Source organism: Corvus hawaiiensis, chromosome 5 (assembly GCF_020740725.1).
Source record: "Corvus hawaiiensis isolate bCorHaw1 chromosome 5, bCorHaw1.pri.cur, whole genome shotgun sequence".
In the NCBI taxonomy this organism is placed as follows: domain Eukaryota; kingdom Metazoa; phylum Chordata; class Aves; order Passeriformes; family Corvidae; genus Corvus; species Corvus hawaiiensis.
In genome coordinates this window covers 18974088-18989278 of record NC_063217.1, presented here as the reverse complement: position 1 = coordinate 18989278, position 15191 = coordinate 18974088, and the positions used below count along the sequence as shown (strand labels likewise).

Sequence of the window (15191 nt, the reverse complement as noted above, 5' to 3'; positions counted from 1 at the left end):
ACAGAGATGGGATTTCTAACTTGATATATGTTGCCTGTTATTTTCATCTACACTGTTTAAATTTTCAGTATACCTTCAGTTTGGGAGAAGCTTTGCTATTAGAATAACAAATCAGTGAATCCTTCGACCTTCTATATGAAATGGAAGTTCTTTTAATTCAAATGAGATCCTTTGAATAAACAAAGATGAAGTAAAATGCATGGTTAGGAAAATGACTGTATTGAGCCACAGTCCTAAATATGCTTTGCTTAATTTGATCTCAGTGAGACCACTCAGTTGGAGATAATGGGTTTGCGCTGGGGCTGTATGTCAAGAATAAAGCTGCAATGCATATGTCACTGGTGAGGCCTTAGGTTTGTGTTTTAAATGTATAAGGAATCAAATTAAATGGAACTGAACATCACAAGACCACAGAATAGTTGAGGTAGGAACACAGCTCTTGAGGTCAACTAGTCCAGTCTTCTTGCTCAAACATGACCACCTAGAGCAGGTTGCCCAGGGACAATTTTCAGCATGGTGTTGATTGTCTGCAAGTCCGCAGCCTCTCTGGGCAACCTGTTCCAGTGTTTGAGCGCTCTCACAGAAAAAAGGGTGAGGGGGCAAGACCCTTCCTCACCTTCTTGCTGTCCTTTCTAAGGAGCCAGTATCCCTTCATCATAGCGCTCCAGTTGTGTGAGCTATCCCACTGATTCTCCATGATCCCAAAGAGATTGTAACCCTGTAACTGCACACAGTCTTCAAACTCCTCCTGTTTATCCCCCCTGCTGCATGCATTAGAGACCTTGGAGTGGATTCCGAGTGTGCTGGTTCTGTGATACAGGCTTGAGAGCTTTCCTTCAAGACTGTTCTATTGGAACCTCCTTCTCTACCTGCCTATGGTCAAAGGAATTACTCTTCAGCTCAGTTGCTTTGTGAATTGCTATGTCCTGTCTCTTCCCATCATCCCAGCCTCTTGCCTTGCCTACCCTATCCTAAGATTCCTCATTCCCTCCCACATAATTTCAAGAGTAAAGCTCTCCTTTTGAAGTTCTCCAGTCTACTGGCAAAGATACTTTTGCCTCATGTAGTCAAGTGGATCTTGTGTCTTCCAAGCAGCTGTTGAGCCTTAGAGAGGATCCCATGATCATAGAACCATCTTTGAGGCATCCAATACTGAGTCCCATAATGTAATGATGGCATAGTCCTAGTACAGAAACAGCTTGATGGTTAATCCTTCCTACCAGCCAAAAAGTCCCCTGAGAGAACCTGAAGGTCACGGCCCTTAATGCTGTTACAGTTATCCATACGTATCCCAAGGTGATTCATTCAAACCAAGATTCTGACTGCTTCGAGGGTCATTGGTATCGCAGCAGCATGATACCCACTCACTGAGATGCTGGTCAGACAGCTTGTCTCCTGCTAATGAATATGTCCATGAGTATGACTTTTTGGAGCAGGCAAAACATCAGAAGGACCAGAGGTTCCAGACAGAATTATGCTGTGACATACCACAAATGGACCCATTTTGATCCTTTCCACTTCCGGCTTCCAGCTCAATGTACTCAGCTATCACAATTCACTTCTGAAACAAATTTCAGGGATTACCTTATGACTGTTCTTGACATCATCATAAATAATAACTAATGTGGTTATTATTTGTTAGTGAATGAATTCAGGAAGTTTTGCCAGCCTTGTGCTAAGGTGCAAAAGCTGCATTCAGAGTCCTGTGAAATAAAATCTGCAGATAAAATACACTACAGGGTAAGCAATAATTTTGTATTATCTCACAGTGGTGCTGTGAAGATTAATGTGATTTCTTCCTCTCTTCAAAGGGTTTGAGGATGAAAAACATTATGCATGTGCCAAACATAGACCGGTGCACTTTGCTTTGGTTTGTAGGTGCATGTGTTTGACTTCCATAGCGTGAGGTAGCAGTTGGAAAACAGTGACGTTGTTTGCCCTTGCAACACATAGAAAGCAATACTCCCATGGATTTCAAAGTGTGCCTGCTCCAAGAACAGAGCCAGTAGACAGATTTTTGTTTCTGAACACCGAAATCTTCTATTCCATTGCTCAGAGCAGGTGGTAGTATGTAAAACCTAGAACTTTTTAGCCACACTAGGAGTCGTACTTTGTGAAGTGACACAGTTGTTTCTTCAACAAATAGGTTTTGCTCTAACAAAGAATCATAGAATCATTTAGATTGCAAGAGATCTGTAAGACCGTCGAGTCCAGCCATTAACCTAATGCTGCCAAGTCCACCACTGAAGTCTAGGAGAGAAGAAACACTCATCATAATAGATGTGATAGTCCCTCAGGCCTGTTGTGTACAACAACTTCTTTTCCGGTTGCTGTGTCTTACCTTATGGAATAGAGAGACACTTGTGCACACCTCTGCACCTGAGTACTCTCGATAAATAGTCCTTCAATTAATTACAACACTCAAAATGTTTAAGGAATTTTGATTTTTTTTGTGCATTATCTCAAAGTTTAAGATGTCTTTAGGAGCTCAGAATATTTAGGAGAGGATTTTCTTCTCCTGTTTTATGTCAAGTGACTGCTTGGCAAAGCTTTGATTTTTGCTGTTGTTTTTCTGCATGAAAATACAACCCATATTAAGTGTATTTTGTTTTGCATACCCAGGATCTGTAATTTTGAAAGTCTTCTCTGTTTTTTCAACTTAAAGAGAAAAATACAATAATTTTGGAATTTTATTGCAAAGAAGCTAGTGTTAAGGGAGATCATCAGTTCTTCTATCTTGGGAGTGAGCAGTGGTAGTTGGTAAGTAAAACAGGTTTTTCTGTATTAATTCAGCCATTGCAATCATGTGAATGCGTTGAAGGAGAAACTGCACTTAAATTTGTGATCAGTCACACCCATCAAGTGTGCTTAGTGTTTCATCAAACTTTTTTCTGTCAGCCCTATAATTCAGTGTTCTTCTCTGTTTGAAGGTGTGGCTGGAACAAACATAAAAGACTGTAAATTGCAATATAGGAACGTTTGTATTTAAAAATACTTTTAAACTGTAAAGGTATGTTGGAAGTCTCCCTCTCTTCCCCCTTCCCAAATTACTTTTTCAGGTAGTACCCTAAGGGCAAAAAGTTCTTTTTTTTTTTTTACGTGTCGGATAAGATTTATGTGCAAGAGAATTGAGAACTATATTAAAGACTGTTACTATCCATCATTTTTAAAGTGCTGTGAGGAAAAATAACACTGTGTGTATGTGTAGCTACATTTGCAAAATTGTTAGAGGAGCCAAACTCAAGAGTAGTGCATGATGCCGGGGATGACTATTTGGAGTTACATTACTTTTTTTTACTCATCAGGCCATTGGTCACTAGTGAGCAAAGATCTGTTGCTGCCTGCCAGGTATTTACTGGCTTATATTAATAAGTATTTATAGATATTTTTGTCAGTATTTTTTGACACTCATCTGTAGCTAGAAGTGAAGTTCTTTTCCACCTTCTATCCCAAAAAATGTTCTTGCAAATTTTAACAAACCCTAAGTGGAAAAGGAGAAGGACTGTGATCCCATCCCATTGAATCTTTCACTCTCTGGTCTCTTCTGATCGATCATGCTTTTTTTCCTATATGTAATAATGGTAGGCACTTCCCACTCAGCACTCTCAGGTCTGTCTTTTTCTCCTTTCGTCTTAGCTTCTGATGGGATTGTTGGCTGTGGTTGCACTTGCATTTGGTCAGAGGAAAAAGGAGTATGGGGACAGTGTCATATGTCTGGCTTCAGTGGGGTTTAGACTGTGCTCAGATGATGCTCCACTGAGAAGGTGGTTGGGCACTTGAACAGGCTTTTCCAGGGAAGTGGCCGCAGCACCCAGCCTGCCAGAGTTCAGGCAGCATCTGGACAACACTCTTAGTCCTATGGCTTCGTTTTGGGGTAGTCCTGTGAGGTGGAGGGAGTTGGACTTGATGATCTTTATGAGTCCCTTCCAGCTATTCTGTGAGTCTGTGATACATGCAGGCTTCCCATAACAGATGCATATAAAACAAATAGCTTGTCGTGCTGCAGAGGCTCCAGAGAACCCGCCAGAAACGGAATGTGGATAGAGCTCTGGAAGCTTCTCTGATAATGGCCAGTTACAGAGATGGGGCTGAAGCAATACTTGTTATTTAGTGTTAGAAACAGTTGCATTGAGAGAGGGTAGGAGAAACAGTTTCCACTACTGTAGGTTGTTGTGGAGGGAAGACAAGATGAGGCAGCAGAAAGGTATAGACCTCTACATCTCTCCCTTCTTTATTCATGGCTCAGAAACCTGTCTTCATCAGTACTTTAAAGTTAGTTCTGTATAATGTGAGTGAAAGAAGTAAAGTCTTTCACAGTTTCGGAAGTCTTCTTAAGGCTTCACCTAAAATCAAAAGAAACTGTCGAAGAAATGGAATCTAGAGAAGCTGAATTTCGCTAATTTACACACGTTGTTCTCTGTTGCATGGGTAAATGATATGAGCTTTATTGTCTGTTGAAGTAACTTGTCTTGGATTTCTGAGTGAATTCTGTGTTTGTTCTATGAATATTGAAAAGAAGTTGCCAAATGTAAAAATGAATTGCCTTTGCCCTTGCATAGATTTCTCCCCTTTCCTCGAAAAATACACGCTTGCAGGTACACGAAGGCAGTGCTCCATTGTTAGTTTTACCATCTTTCAACCATATGGTATGTTTTCTTCTATATGCCAAAGAAATGGTACCAAGTCCAGGTGTCATTCAACGTGTCCTCTTGGCTGGCTCTCCTTAAGCCTAGTAGAGCACTTTTGAAACTCAAATATTTCTCCTTCTGTCCACATTTAACCATGAGCTTTAATAAAGTCTTGCCAAGACCTTTGAAACTTGTAACAGTCTAAATTATACATTGTGTGGCTAAGCCAGGGAAATGAGTAATTGCTGGAGATTACTTCTGTGACATAGCTTGGTTGTTTCAGTTTAACAGAAGTATAATACAAGGCTTGCAGTGAGGAGCAAATCTATACTTAGCTCATTGTAATGCTCTTGGCATGGTCAAACAAGGCTGGTTTATTTTCGTGTCTAAAATTCTTTGTTTCAAGTTTCTTCCAATATCTCTGTCATGAATATAAAGGTTTTTGTCACGTTAAGTCATTTATATGACTGACAAATAAAATTCAGCATAGAATTGCAATCCCAGAGAAATGGTTTTAAAGGAAATAAATCTGAGCAGGAAGATTTAGTATAGGCATGGTAATAATGCCTTTCCTGCCACTACTGGGAGCCAGGTTTTAACTACAGACTGCTGAAATCCTGGTGTTACGGTTGTAAACACTGATTAGTGAAATTGAGTTCTTTCCAGGTGTTGAAATTACATGTGCTATTGCAGTGTTAGGAGTTGTTCCAATTCATCATAAAAAGGAACTTTATAAATAGAGGTGTCAGAGAGATTTGTGCAAATCATGTTCCTTTTAACTAACGCAGGCTTTATTGAAAGTCAACTTTCTTTAAAAAAAATTAAAAATTGCATCTGAGCAGTAGCCATAGATACTACAGTTTAAATACAATTTCCTGCAAACATGGATTCTTTGTTTTCTTTCTTTTAAACAGCCATTTAGAAGTACTTCTCAAAACCATTGATTGAATGTGTTCTGAAGCTCCTTGGTTCATTCATTATATGAATGACTATTACACTGTTTGTTTAAGATGTAGGAAAAAAAAATCAGTCCACCAAAGCATAGATGAGGAGTCTTTTTGCATTACTTGAATGGTTCTTGTCTTGAAAATAAAATTAGAAGCAGCTTAATTTTAGTCCTGTAATTGGCTACTTACAGGGTTCTTTTGCTATTACACTCTTCCCCCAAATTATTTATTTCCAGTCTTCAGGTTTGTCAGTAGTTTAAAAAATGCTTTAATCTCTTCCAAAACTGTGTGAAATTTACCTTGCTTTCTTCTGAAATTTTGGTCTCAAAGCATCAGAAATACAGAAGGTGTAGCAGTGACTTAGGCTTTGTGTTCATCAAGTAGGATGTTGTCAGTTTCTCGAGTTATTTTTCCTGTTTAAAAGTTCAAAGTTATTGCTAATTAAGAGCAATTGGAATTTGGAGTTACCTTCTTCAATAGTAATGTACAAAAGTTCTAGTTGATGGTTGCTTAATAGTCTAATACTGCAAATGGTTGTATGCATGCATAGCTATGTTCATGTTACTATTCACATTTATACATTTCTCTTAATAGTTCTCTTAAATGCAAAGCAGGACATGTAGAAATGGCAGTTGTTAGTGAACAAGGAGCAAGATTGCAGTAATGGCTATCAGATACCGTGTTGGTTTGATAGTGTATGAGTTGTAAAGATAAAATTAATGAAAACATCCTATGAGACTCAAGTGGTAGTAGAATCACTGGGTAAAAGAGATTGAAAAAGAGAGATGTCAGAATAGAGAAATGGAGGAGTTGAAAGAGAAGCACAGCAAGAAGAGAAACTAAACCTAAAATACCAAGAGAGAACTAGGAACAGTCACTTGATGAATTACAGTCAGTTGATGCATTGGCCTCAAATCCAGGGAGTATGTGTAAGCGTGGCTCAGAGATACTGACTCATGAGGCTTTACTAAGTCATGCGTAGAAGATCCAAAAATTCTTTTTTCATTTCTTTTCATACTCTTGAGATTTATGACAATGGATGACACACCGAGCTGTCCACAGGCAATGTCTTGAAAGGCTGCACCTTAGTCACTGTGATTCTAACTCTCTTAGAAAAGCTGACACTGGTAGGCTTTTCCTGTGTTGAGTCAATGTTTGTGTATTCATGAGACATTTTTAGGGTAAAAATGGAATAAATTTGCCTGTAGTATTTGCTCATTTTCAGATAGCATATATAGAAAAAGAGGAGATTGCATTTATTTTTTGGTTAGTGTTCAAGTGGATGGAATTTAATTGTAAGATTATAGACCAGACTACTTGCCCTGCTAACTTAGCAGGTTAATGTGAATGACTACTTTTGATGTGGATTATTGAGTGGGGAATGGAGTGGTTTGGTTTTAAACTCCAGCTTTCACCTCAATTTTTCCAGAATCTAGGTGATACCTAACAACACAAATCAGGTCATGTTTGAAGTTTTGTGCTAGTAGATATCCATGGTATAGCTCCATATGGGGACATGGACTTTGGCTGACGACCTCTTTACTGGCTGGAAATCTGCTCTAAACACTATTAAGGACTTTAATTGTATCATAATTATTTCTCAGCTGTGCCTTTTGGCTAGTTATATGCAAGTTTAAAACTATTATTTTGGCAGCTTTCTATAAATATTGTCAAAGTATTCTGAACTTAATTCTTCCCACCTGCCACGATACTGGAACTAGTGTAGATGTTTTCACTTTCTCTTGTTTGGGGTTTGTGTGCTTTTCTAGGAGTCTGTATGCACACGTGCTGTATGTATTTTCTACTGTGAAAGATAAAGGAACTCAGGTGACTTTTCTTGTTATCTCTAGTGAAGCATGAAGTCTGGGTACCACCAACAATAAAAGTAAAGATCGTTGGCAGATAAGGAGTAATTCAAGGGTTTCTTTTCAATCACTACTTACATTTCTCTCCACAGACACTGACTTCTGGCTGATATTTACTCCTTTTCTAGGCAAATCTTGCTCAACTGCTGAGTGAGGCTCAAGATCGAAATAAACATCTTGGAGAAGAGATTGGAGAGCTCCAACAGAGACTGGGAGAAGTACAAGGGGACAATAAGGTATTACAGACTGCCAGTAAATTGCATGGAATGTGTAAACTGGGCTAGAGTTTTGCATTACTTCTTAAGAAAACAACTAAAATAATGGCTTAAAGAACTTCTAGAATACTTTAATTGCAATAAATGCTTAGAACAGTAGAACTACAGAAGCTGTAAAGGATACCAGTAAGTGCAGCTTATTATATATTTTTGTATGCTGCTTTTGCTCTGATGTCCTTAACTATCTATTTTGTATTTAGCCTTGCTTTAATGCTCTCAGACTTTCTATGTTCCTTTCTTTTTTAAAAAAACCCCATATTTTATTAGTGGTATTTCCTCTTACAAATAAGTACAGATAAGCATGTCTTCTTCACGTGATAATTTTTAGGTTTTTGCACTGAAAAGCAAAACTTTAGTAGATGTCGGAGGAGCATAATTTTTCCTTTAAAAATATGGAGTAGTTGATCAGAAATGTGTATAGTGAGCTTTGTATTAAACCCTCATCCCATTACCCTTACATAACCAATTTATTTCATTGCTAAATTTAGCAAGTTATATGGAACATTGCTCAAAATCTGCCATTTGGTATTAATCAAACTCCTGTTGTCTCCATTAATTGAAATATTTAAACTCAAGCCAAATGTGTGTAACATTCACAGCTGGAGCTTTATGCAAAAGTACATTCAGAGATCAAACTAGTGAGAGGTTGAATTGGAGAGTCGAGGTGGTTAACAAAGTAAAAAATTGAAACAAATAATGATAACTTCCCTCCCTCAACTGCAGTTTTGAAATGATGGGATTTTAAAATGTGAATAAAAATGACATGGCTTTTAATTATTCGGATGGGGTTTGTTTCTTTCAATTTAAGTTTATTTTATTTTCTTTTAAACATAAGTATATTGTGATAATGCAGGTTTTTTCACAGTTTGTCACAAAGACCTCCCTTGAAGGTGTTCAGAGAGCTGGGAAAGGGTCAAGTGAAACCTGAATTTGTAGTATTCATAGCATTCAGCATAACTTGCTCAAGTCTTCAAAGACCAGGTTTCCCACTGTTCATTTTCATTTGCATGTTTCTGTTTGAGCTATATTACAGTGTAGAAGTCAGTGCCTTGCAGTTCTCCAGTACCAATATTATGCCATACAGCCTTTTCCAAGCCAGTCCTGAACAGATAGCAAGGGTTTGTAAGTACAAACAGAAAACAAGGGTAGTAAAACTACAACACGTTTAAATATCAAGGTCATGTACCTATTCTAGTTGCTTATGACAATATATGATCTTGGTAACACAGAGCCTACTTCTTTGTGCTTGAATTGGCACTGTTCAGGTTCACCTTTGTGGGTTAACTTGGTATTAACTGGTCATCTTCGTGACACCTCAGCATGAATTTAAATATGTGCTCCTCAAAATGAATGGAAAAGTACAAAAGGAGTTATTCTGCCCAGTGTGCCTCTCTCTGAAAGGTGCAAAATAGTGCATCACTAAATAAAAAGTGGGAGGAAAGAGCTGCATCAGACATGAATTAATTTAGACTAGGATTTTCATTTTTGGAACACATTCTTCACTTTCCTAGTAAATGAGAAATAGAGCTTATTTTAGAGTCAGGTTGCTGGTTTTCAAAGTGCCTAAAAAAGCATTGCCATCTCTCTGAGGGATTTAGCACTCTCTTCCTGTGTCAGATTTCTCTCCCTACAAGCTTCAGTGATAAAATTCTAGGCTTGTTCACAAAGCCATTCTCTTCTGCTCATCAGTTCTCCTGTACTGGCAGCTGGGCTACCTCAGGCACTGGAGTCCAGACAATGCATGGTATATACAAAACAAAAAACTGTAATAATTTGCTTGTTCTTACATTTTTTCCCTGCATTCTTCTCACTGCTTTTTCCAAAGTGAGGGAGGGCATCCTGCCCAGCTGGTCTACGTCAGCCTTACTTCTGGTAAGAGATGAACAAACAGCTGCTTTTGCAGCAAGTGAAGCTGCTTACGGATGAACAATTCTGCCTGTGTCTGAGCAGGGGTGACTCATGCAGGCTTTGTCACTGAGTGGCAAGAGCTTTGCAGGACTAAAAAAGAAAAAAAAATCTCTTTAAATATCACACATTAGCTCTATTGATAAAGAAGTGTTTTGATGGCTTGACTTGTATTTCACCATTTTAATGTTTGCTACAAGTAGGATAAAGTCACTTGGATTAGCAAGAAGACCTTGAACTGGAGATGTTTTACTTGTTGAAATCATGTTAAACATATCATCAGTTAGGCAATAACAAATTACTTGCATTTGGTTTAACTGGAATAATTTTTTCCTCTCATTTCAAGTAGAATTTTGTTGGCACAAATAATAAAACTTCTTCATACAGTCTCTGGAAGGATTTGTTGCTGCAGTTTGAAAAATACAGCAGTAGTTAGACTGCAGCATTCCAGCAACAGATATCTAAGGCTATTTATTTTTATGATTGATCACAGTCTCACAAGTTCTGATACATGAAAACTCTTCTATGTTTATGGTAGTTACTTGTAAATCTTTTTCCTTCCTAATGTTTTGGCAGCAATGCTTGGAAACAATTACTAAAACATAGAAGGATATAGTTAAGAAATCTAATTCTCTCATGTAAAAGGGTAAAAATGGAAAGCTTAAGACAAACTGGAGACTTCTGCAAGACAAGATGACTCAGTTGCCTTCACCTGAACCCTACCCACGCAAAGAATTGCTTTTGTAAGCTGCCAAGAGAAGTGCTGAACGAGAGGAAGGTGCATGGGGAACAATGGCTGCTGTGTTACTGTCGGTTCCTTATTGCCAGGCAGACAATCATTCATGCAGCAACAGGGAGAAGTGTTAAATGTGGCATGTGTGTTTTGGCAGAGCTGGGACTTCAGGTAGCATATTTGCATAGTTCTGGTCCACATTTTAAGATTTTGTAGATAATATGTGAAGGCAGTTGCTGTGACTGTGGCTGAATATGATGGTTTCTGCCTTCCATGAAGAATTGGTTGTGCTTGTTTCCCTTTTCCTTCTGTGTGTTTTATTGATAATCAGGAGTGTCCAGCTTTGGTGCAGGCATTGTCTATGAACTCCTAGCCTGCACAGCAGCTATCCCAGTGATGCTGTTTTTAGGCATTGTGGGGCTGATACACTGTTGCTACTTTGTAAATAATTATCTTAGCTGAAAGTGATACAGGAAAAAGCTGTGATATTAAAATAAAAAGACAGTGCTTGCAGCACTGGATTGTTTTGGTTAACAATTTATGGGTTCTTGACAAACAGGAGTTTTCTCTGGTGAGGTGCCATTAGTTTAAATCCATTCAGCTGTGAATGCTGTCCACAGAATTCTGAGGAGTAGTGTTAACCTATTCTCTAGATGCAAAATGAATTTGAGTGGTCTTTTCCTTAGTGATTTCTGAATGACAGAAACAAAAATACAGCATCTAGAGGGCAAGTGTATAAAGTTTATAACAAAGCACTAATATGTAAGATAAACCCTTAAACCTCTGGCATAACAATGTCTCTTTGGGTCACAGCATTTTCAGGGAAGAATTTTGTAGCAGGTGGTGCTGCCTCATGAGACATTCACAATGCAGAATTAAACGACTTGGCCTGTTCTGCCCTGTCAACTCTCTGATTGGCCAACTGTCTGGAAGAAGCACTCTGTTGTTTTATGGATTGGTATTTTACTGTATTTTGTGTATGTTAATAATGCTGCTTTTACTGGATGAATTTGGATTTCTGAAGCATTCTTTTCATAAGACTCTTAAGGGTTTTGGGGTTTTTTTTTCCTCAAAATTAGTAGTAAATAAAGAGTTCTCCTTTTATTGACAGACTGTTTGACCTTGCAAGTTATAATTGCTTGCAGTTATATCTTATGCCTCACCCCCTCCTGGGCTGGAGGAGAGTTGGTCATAGTGCACAGGTGACAGCTTTGGTCCCGTTCCCAGCCTTGTGCCAAGCGTTATGCAGAAGTTTTGCTCTGCTGCAGGCATTGGAAGCATTAATAAAGTGTGATGCCTCTTTCCATTTCCAGTTTTTTTTGAACAAGATTGAAACCTCAAAATGTTATTACATTTGTTTTGTGTGGTCTTTGTCACTAGAGAGAGATTCTAGAAATTAAATTAATCTGAGTTAAATGACATGACCACCTTTTGTTCATCAGCACTTTAGCATTTTAAAAAAATCCAATAGCTATGAAGCCATTCTAGGATTTGCTAGTTGCCTTTTTGACTTACTTGTTTTGATAAAGAAATTAATAGGAGTTATATCTCTTAGTTTCCACTCAGCCTTACTAACTGTGCAGTGGTTTGCACTTTCCCTGTGGGGATAGGGAAATGTAGTTTGCCAAAACCAGTTGCTTTTGCAGCCACAGCTTCCCCTGAACAAGTGAACTTCTTATCAGCACACATTGTACTAGCTTCAGTGACTTGCACTGAACTGGAGCTGAAATAAGTGGGGAGGATGATTTTGGTAGTCTGTCTTGCATCAGCAGGATTTTAACTGGCACATTGTAGCTATGGTGACAGGCATCCCATAAATACCAAAGATAGATTTTAATGTACAATCTTCTACTTCAGAAGATTGATTTTTTTTTTTTTTTCCCTAACTCTGCAGTATAATAATGTACATTAATTCCTTGGTGCAGTCAAAGATACAGGAAAGTCAGGCTGGTTATTGTGGTGGGTTTCCCTGGTCTGTGGAGCTCCTAAAGATGAGGCCCAGTTGTACTGAGTATAAACAACTGTAAATGCTGAATGCATTATAGATTGGTACTTAATACTCCATGGTCCTTGAAAGGTTGTTGCTTTTTGCTTTGGATATTGAATGTAAATGTGTATTAATTCAAGTCAGACTGTTTTCAGCAATCACAAGCTCAGGAGTTCTTTAGCTGCTTGAGCATTTTGGCTGAGTATTTCTGTTGTTGGCCCATTTCTTTGGTTTTGACATGAATTAGCTTTTGTGAGTAGACTGAAAAAATAATACATAAGCAAATGTATTAGCAGCTGTTAATACAAATTCTGCACTGATGTAGCATGGGGGGGTTTTATGTAGTGTCACTAAAATTAAGCTGGACAAGCCACTTCATTCCTTTTTATTAACTAGGAAGAGTTCTCTGCTGCAGAGAATTTTAATATTTACATATTGACAAAAAGGTTTTCTGATAATTCTCTAGTTTTAGTCTGAGTGGAATTAGTTCCTGTCACTCCTAAAAAACATTGACCATGTCTGTCGTCTTGATCTTTCATCATTTGTATGCTCTGGTGACTGTTGTTGCAGGGTCTGATTCAATTCCTGTGGATGCTTTGACTGTTCAACTGGATTTTTTCACTTAGAACAGGATTGAACCCTCAGCTCAGAAGACTCCCTCTGGTTTAAATAATACCAGCTGGTATTATTTAATAATAATAAATATTATTATTAAATAATAATGGCCTGGAAGAGCTGAAATCTATGACAGCTTTACTCTTTCTAATACAGATGTACTCTGCTGCTACAGCCTATGTTCTCTTGCTTATTGAATTCTGTTTTTGTCATGGCAGCTCCTTCGAATGACCATAGCAAAGCAAAGACTGGGAGATGATGAAGTTGGGGCTCGCCACTTTGCAGCACATGAACGGGAGGACCTTGTTCAACAGTTGGAGAAGGCTCGAGAACAGGTAATAATTAAATGGGCATATAGTGTCATGTTTTACAGAGCTATTGTAGTAGTAAGTAAATAACTTCAGTTCTGTTTGAAGGGCTGGTAGCTGATTGACATTGGAAGTAGTGATTAGAATGAATTCTTAATCTCAGGAATTTCTCCTCTAGATTATTGATTCTCCTTTTCTTTTTAATGTCCAGCAACAACTTGTGACAATTGAATATTATCAGTGAATGTCAATGAAAGGTACTCTTTAGTGAAGGCTGTTACAAGTATTCAACATGGTGTACAGTGGCTGATGTACCTCCTAAAGATACCCTCTGAATCAAATTTTCTGTAGAAGCATTGTTAGTGTCCTCTTCCTCCTGCCTCCAAGCTATTTCTTCTCCTCTTCTGAAAAATTCTCACATCAGACCTATTTCCCCTTCCTCAAGTCTGTTATGAGTGCTCTTTACCATGAAGCATCAGACTTTCTCCCTAATACTGATACATAAATTTCTGGACAGTTTTGCGGGTCTGTGTTCTCAGTTTTTCCCACACTGATTCCTACCCGTGTCAGTTCCAACCTGAATGAACCATTCTGTGATACAGGAGAGGTGTGTATTTCTGGTTTTTCAGTCTTCCTTCAATTGCAGCACCACTGTACTTTACCAGAAAGGCTGTTGGAGTTCTTCCAGTGTGATCCTCTCTGCTAACTCTGTTCCCAAGCTTGTGTTCTTTCTGTTCATCACCTGGCCTCTTTTAAATGGTGGTCTGTTGCCCTTCCTGCCTTATCCATGTTTTCTGGGGTGTGTGTGGAGTCTGTCACTGCAGACTTTTCTCAAACTCAGTTTGATCTCCTTGGAAGTTTGAAGCTCTTTGTCCTTGAGTATCTTTCACACTGGACTTCTTCACTCTTTTGCTTAATAGCAAAGCTCATCCTGTTGCTTCTGTGTTGGCTTATTTTGCACTTTTTCAGTTCTTATTCTGTGGAACTTCATTACTCAAGTCCCATGATTAATATCAATTCCCACTTACAGGCTTTTTGAGAAGTTCTTATTCAGTTGACTTAATTCTTGGAGTCCTAGAAATTATATGATAAAACCACCTTAATATGTTTGCAGCAGAATTACAGTAGGTTTCTTTTGCTGTTACATTTTAGTTGTTTTCTAGAAATTTTGTCAAACAAATCTAACTGGTAAAGTTACTTAACTCCAAATTAATGAAATATTACCAAAATTGAGTAAAAATACCTGCGGTTGTGAGCTTTGAAAAGACTTCTAACTGTCCAAAATCAATACTGTTCAAACATGTGCATGTTACTGTTTTCAGGCTGGATGCTATGGTAGCTCTTGTTTAAACTTGTACTGATACAACTCTCCTTTCTTCTCAGATTGAGACTCTGAGATATGATCTTCAGGCTGCACTGGATGAGTTACAGGATGTGAAAGAGGAACGCTCTGTTTACCAAGATAAGTCTGACAGACTAAACCAAGAGTTGAATCATGTCTTAGGAGGGCATGAAAACCGTATCATTGACATAGATGCTCTGTGTATGGAGAACAGGTGAGTGCGTTACTGTTTCCCTAAAAAAACCCAGTGTGGTGTTGTAATAGGAGTATCAGGAAGTCTGTCACAACAAAACTTCAAAGGAAATATATCCAAGAATAAAAGCTAAGAGATTTCAGTAATTTGTTTTGTCTGTTTTGTTTATACTGTAACTAAGCATTAAATAATATTGAGAAAGCTAGGGTGCAGGAAATTACCAGTGTTGTATTTGGCTACATGTCAGTGATGTTCCCAAATCAAGATAAACAAGGAGAAGGAAGAGAAGTGAAGACCTTTTTATTCCTGTCACTGTATGGCACCAGAAGCAGGAATATTAAAAATTTGTGTATTCAGAAACTCCCAGAGAGCTGTCTTGGACTAATCTCGAAT

The 15191-nt window shown here is 38.2% G+C and overlaps 1 protein-coding gene across 4 annotated transcripts in view; it reads left to right on the top strand.

The window, feature by feature from the left end:
• The window catches only part of CCDC149 (coiled-coil domain containing 149), a 52409-nt gene that overhangs the window by 12847 nt on the left and 24371 nt on the right, over positions 1–15191 (top strand). For all 4 annotated transcript variants that reach the window (XM_048303780.1, XM_048303779.1, XM_048303781.1 and 1 more), the window contains 3 exons: positions 7569–7676; positions 13174–13290; positions 14647–14819. In XM_048303780.1, the coding sequence (XP_048159737.1) occupies positions 7569–7676; positions 13174–13290; positions 14647–14819 (398 nt within the window). The remainder of the gene's footprint in view (positions 1–7568; positions 7677–13173; positions 13291–14646; positions 14820–15191) is intronic.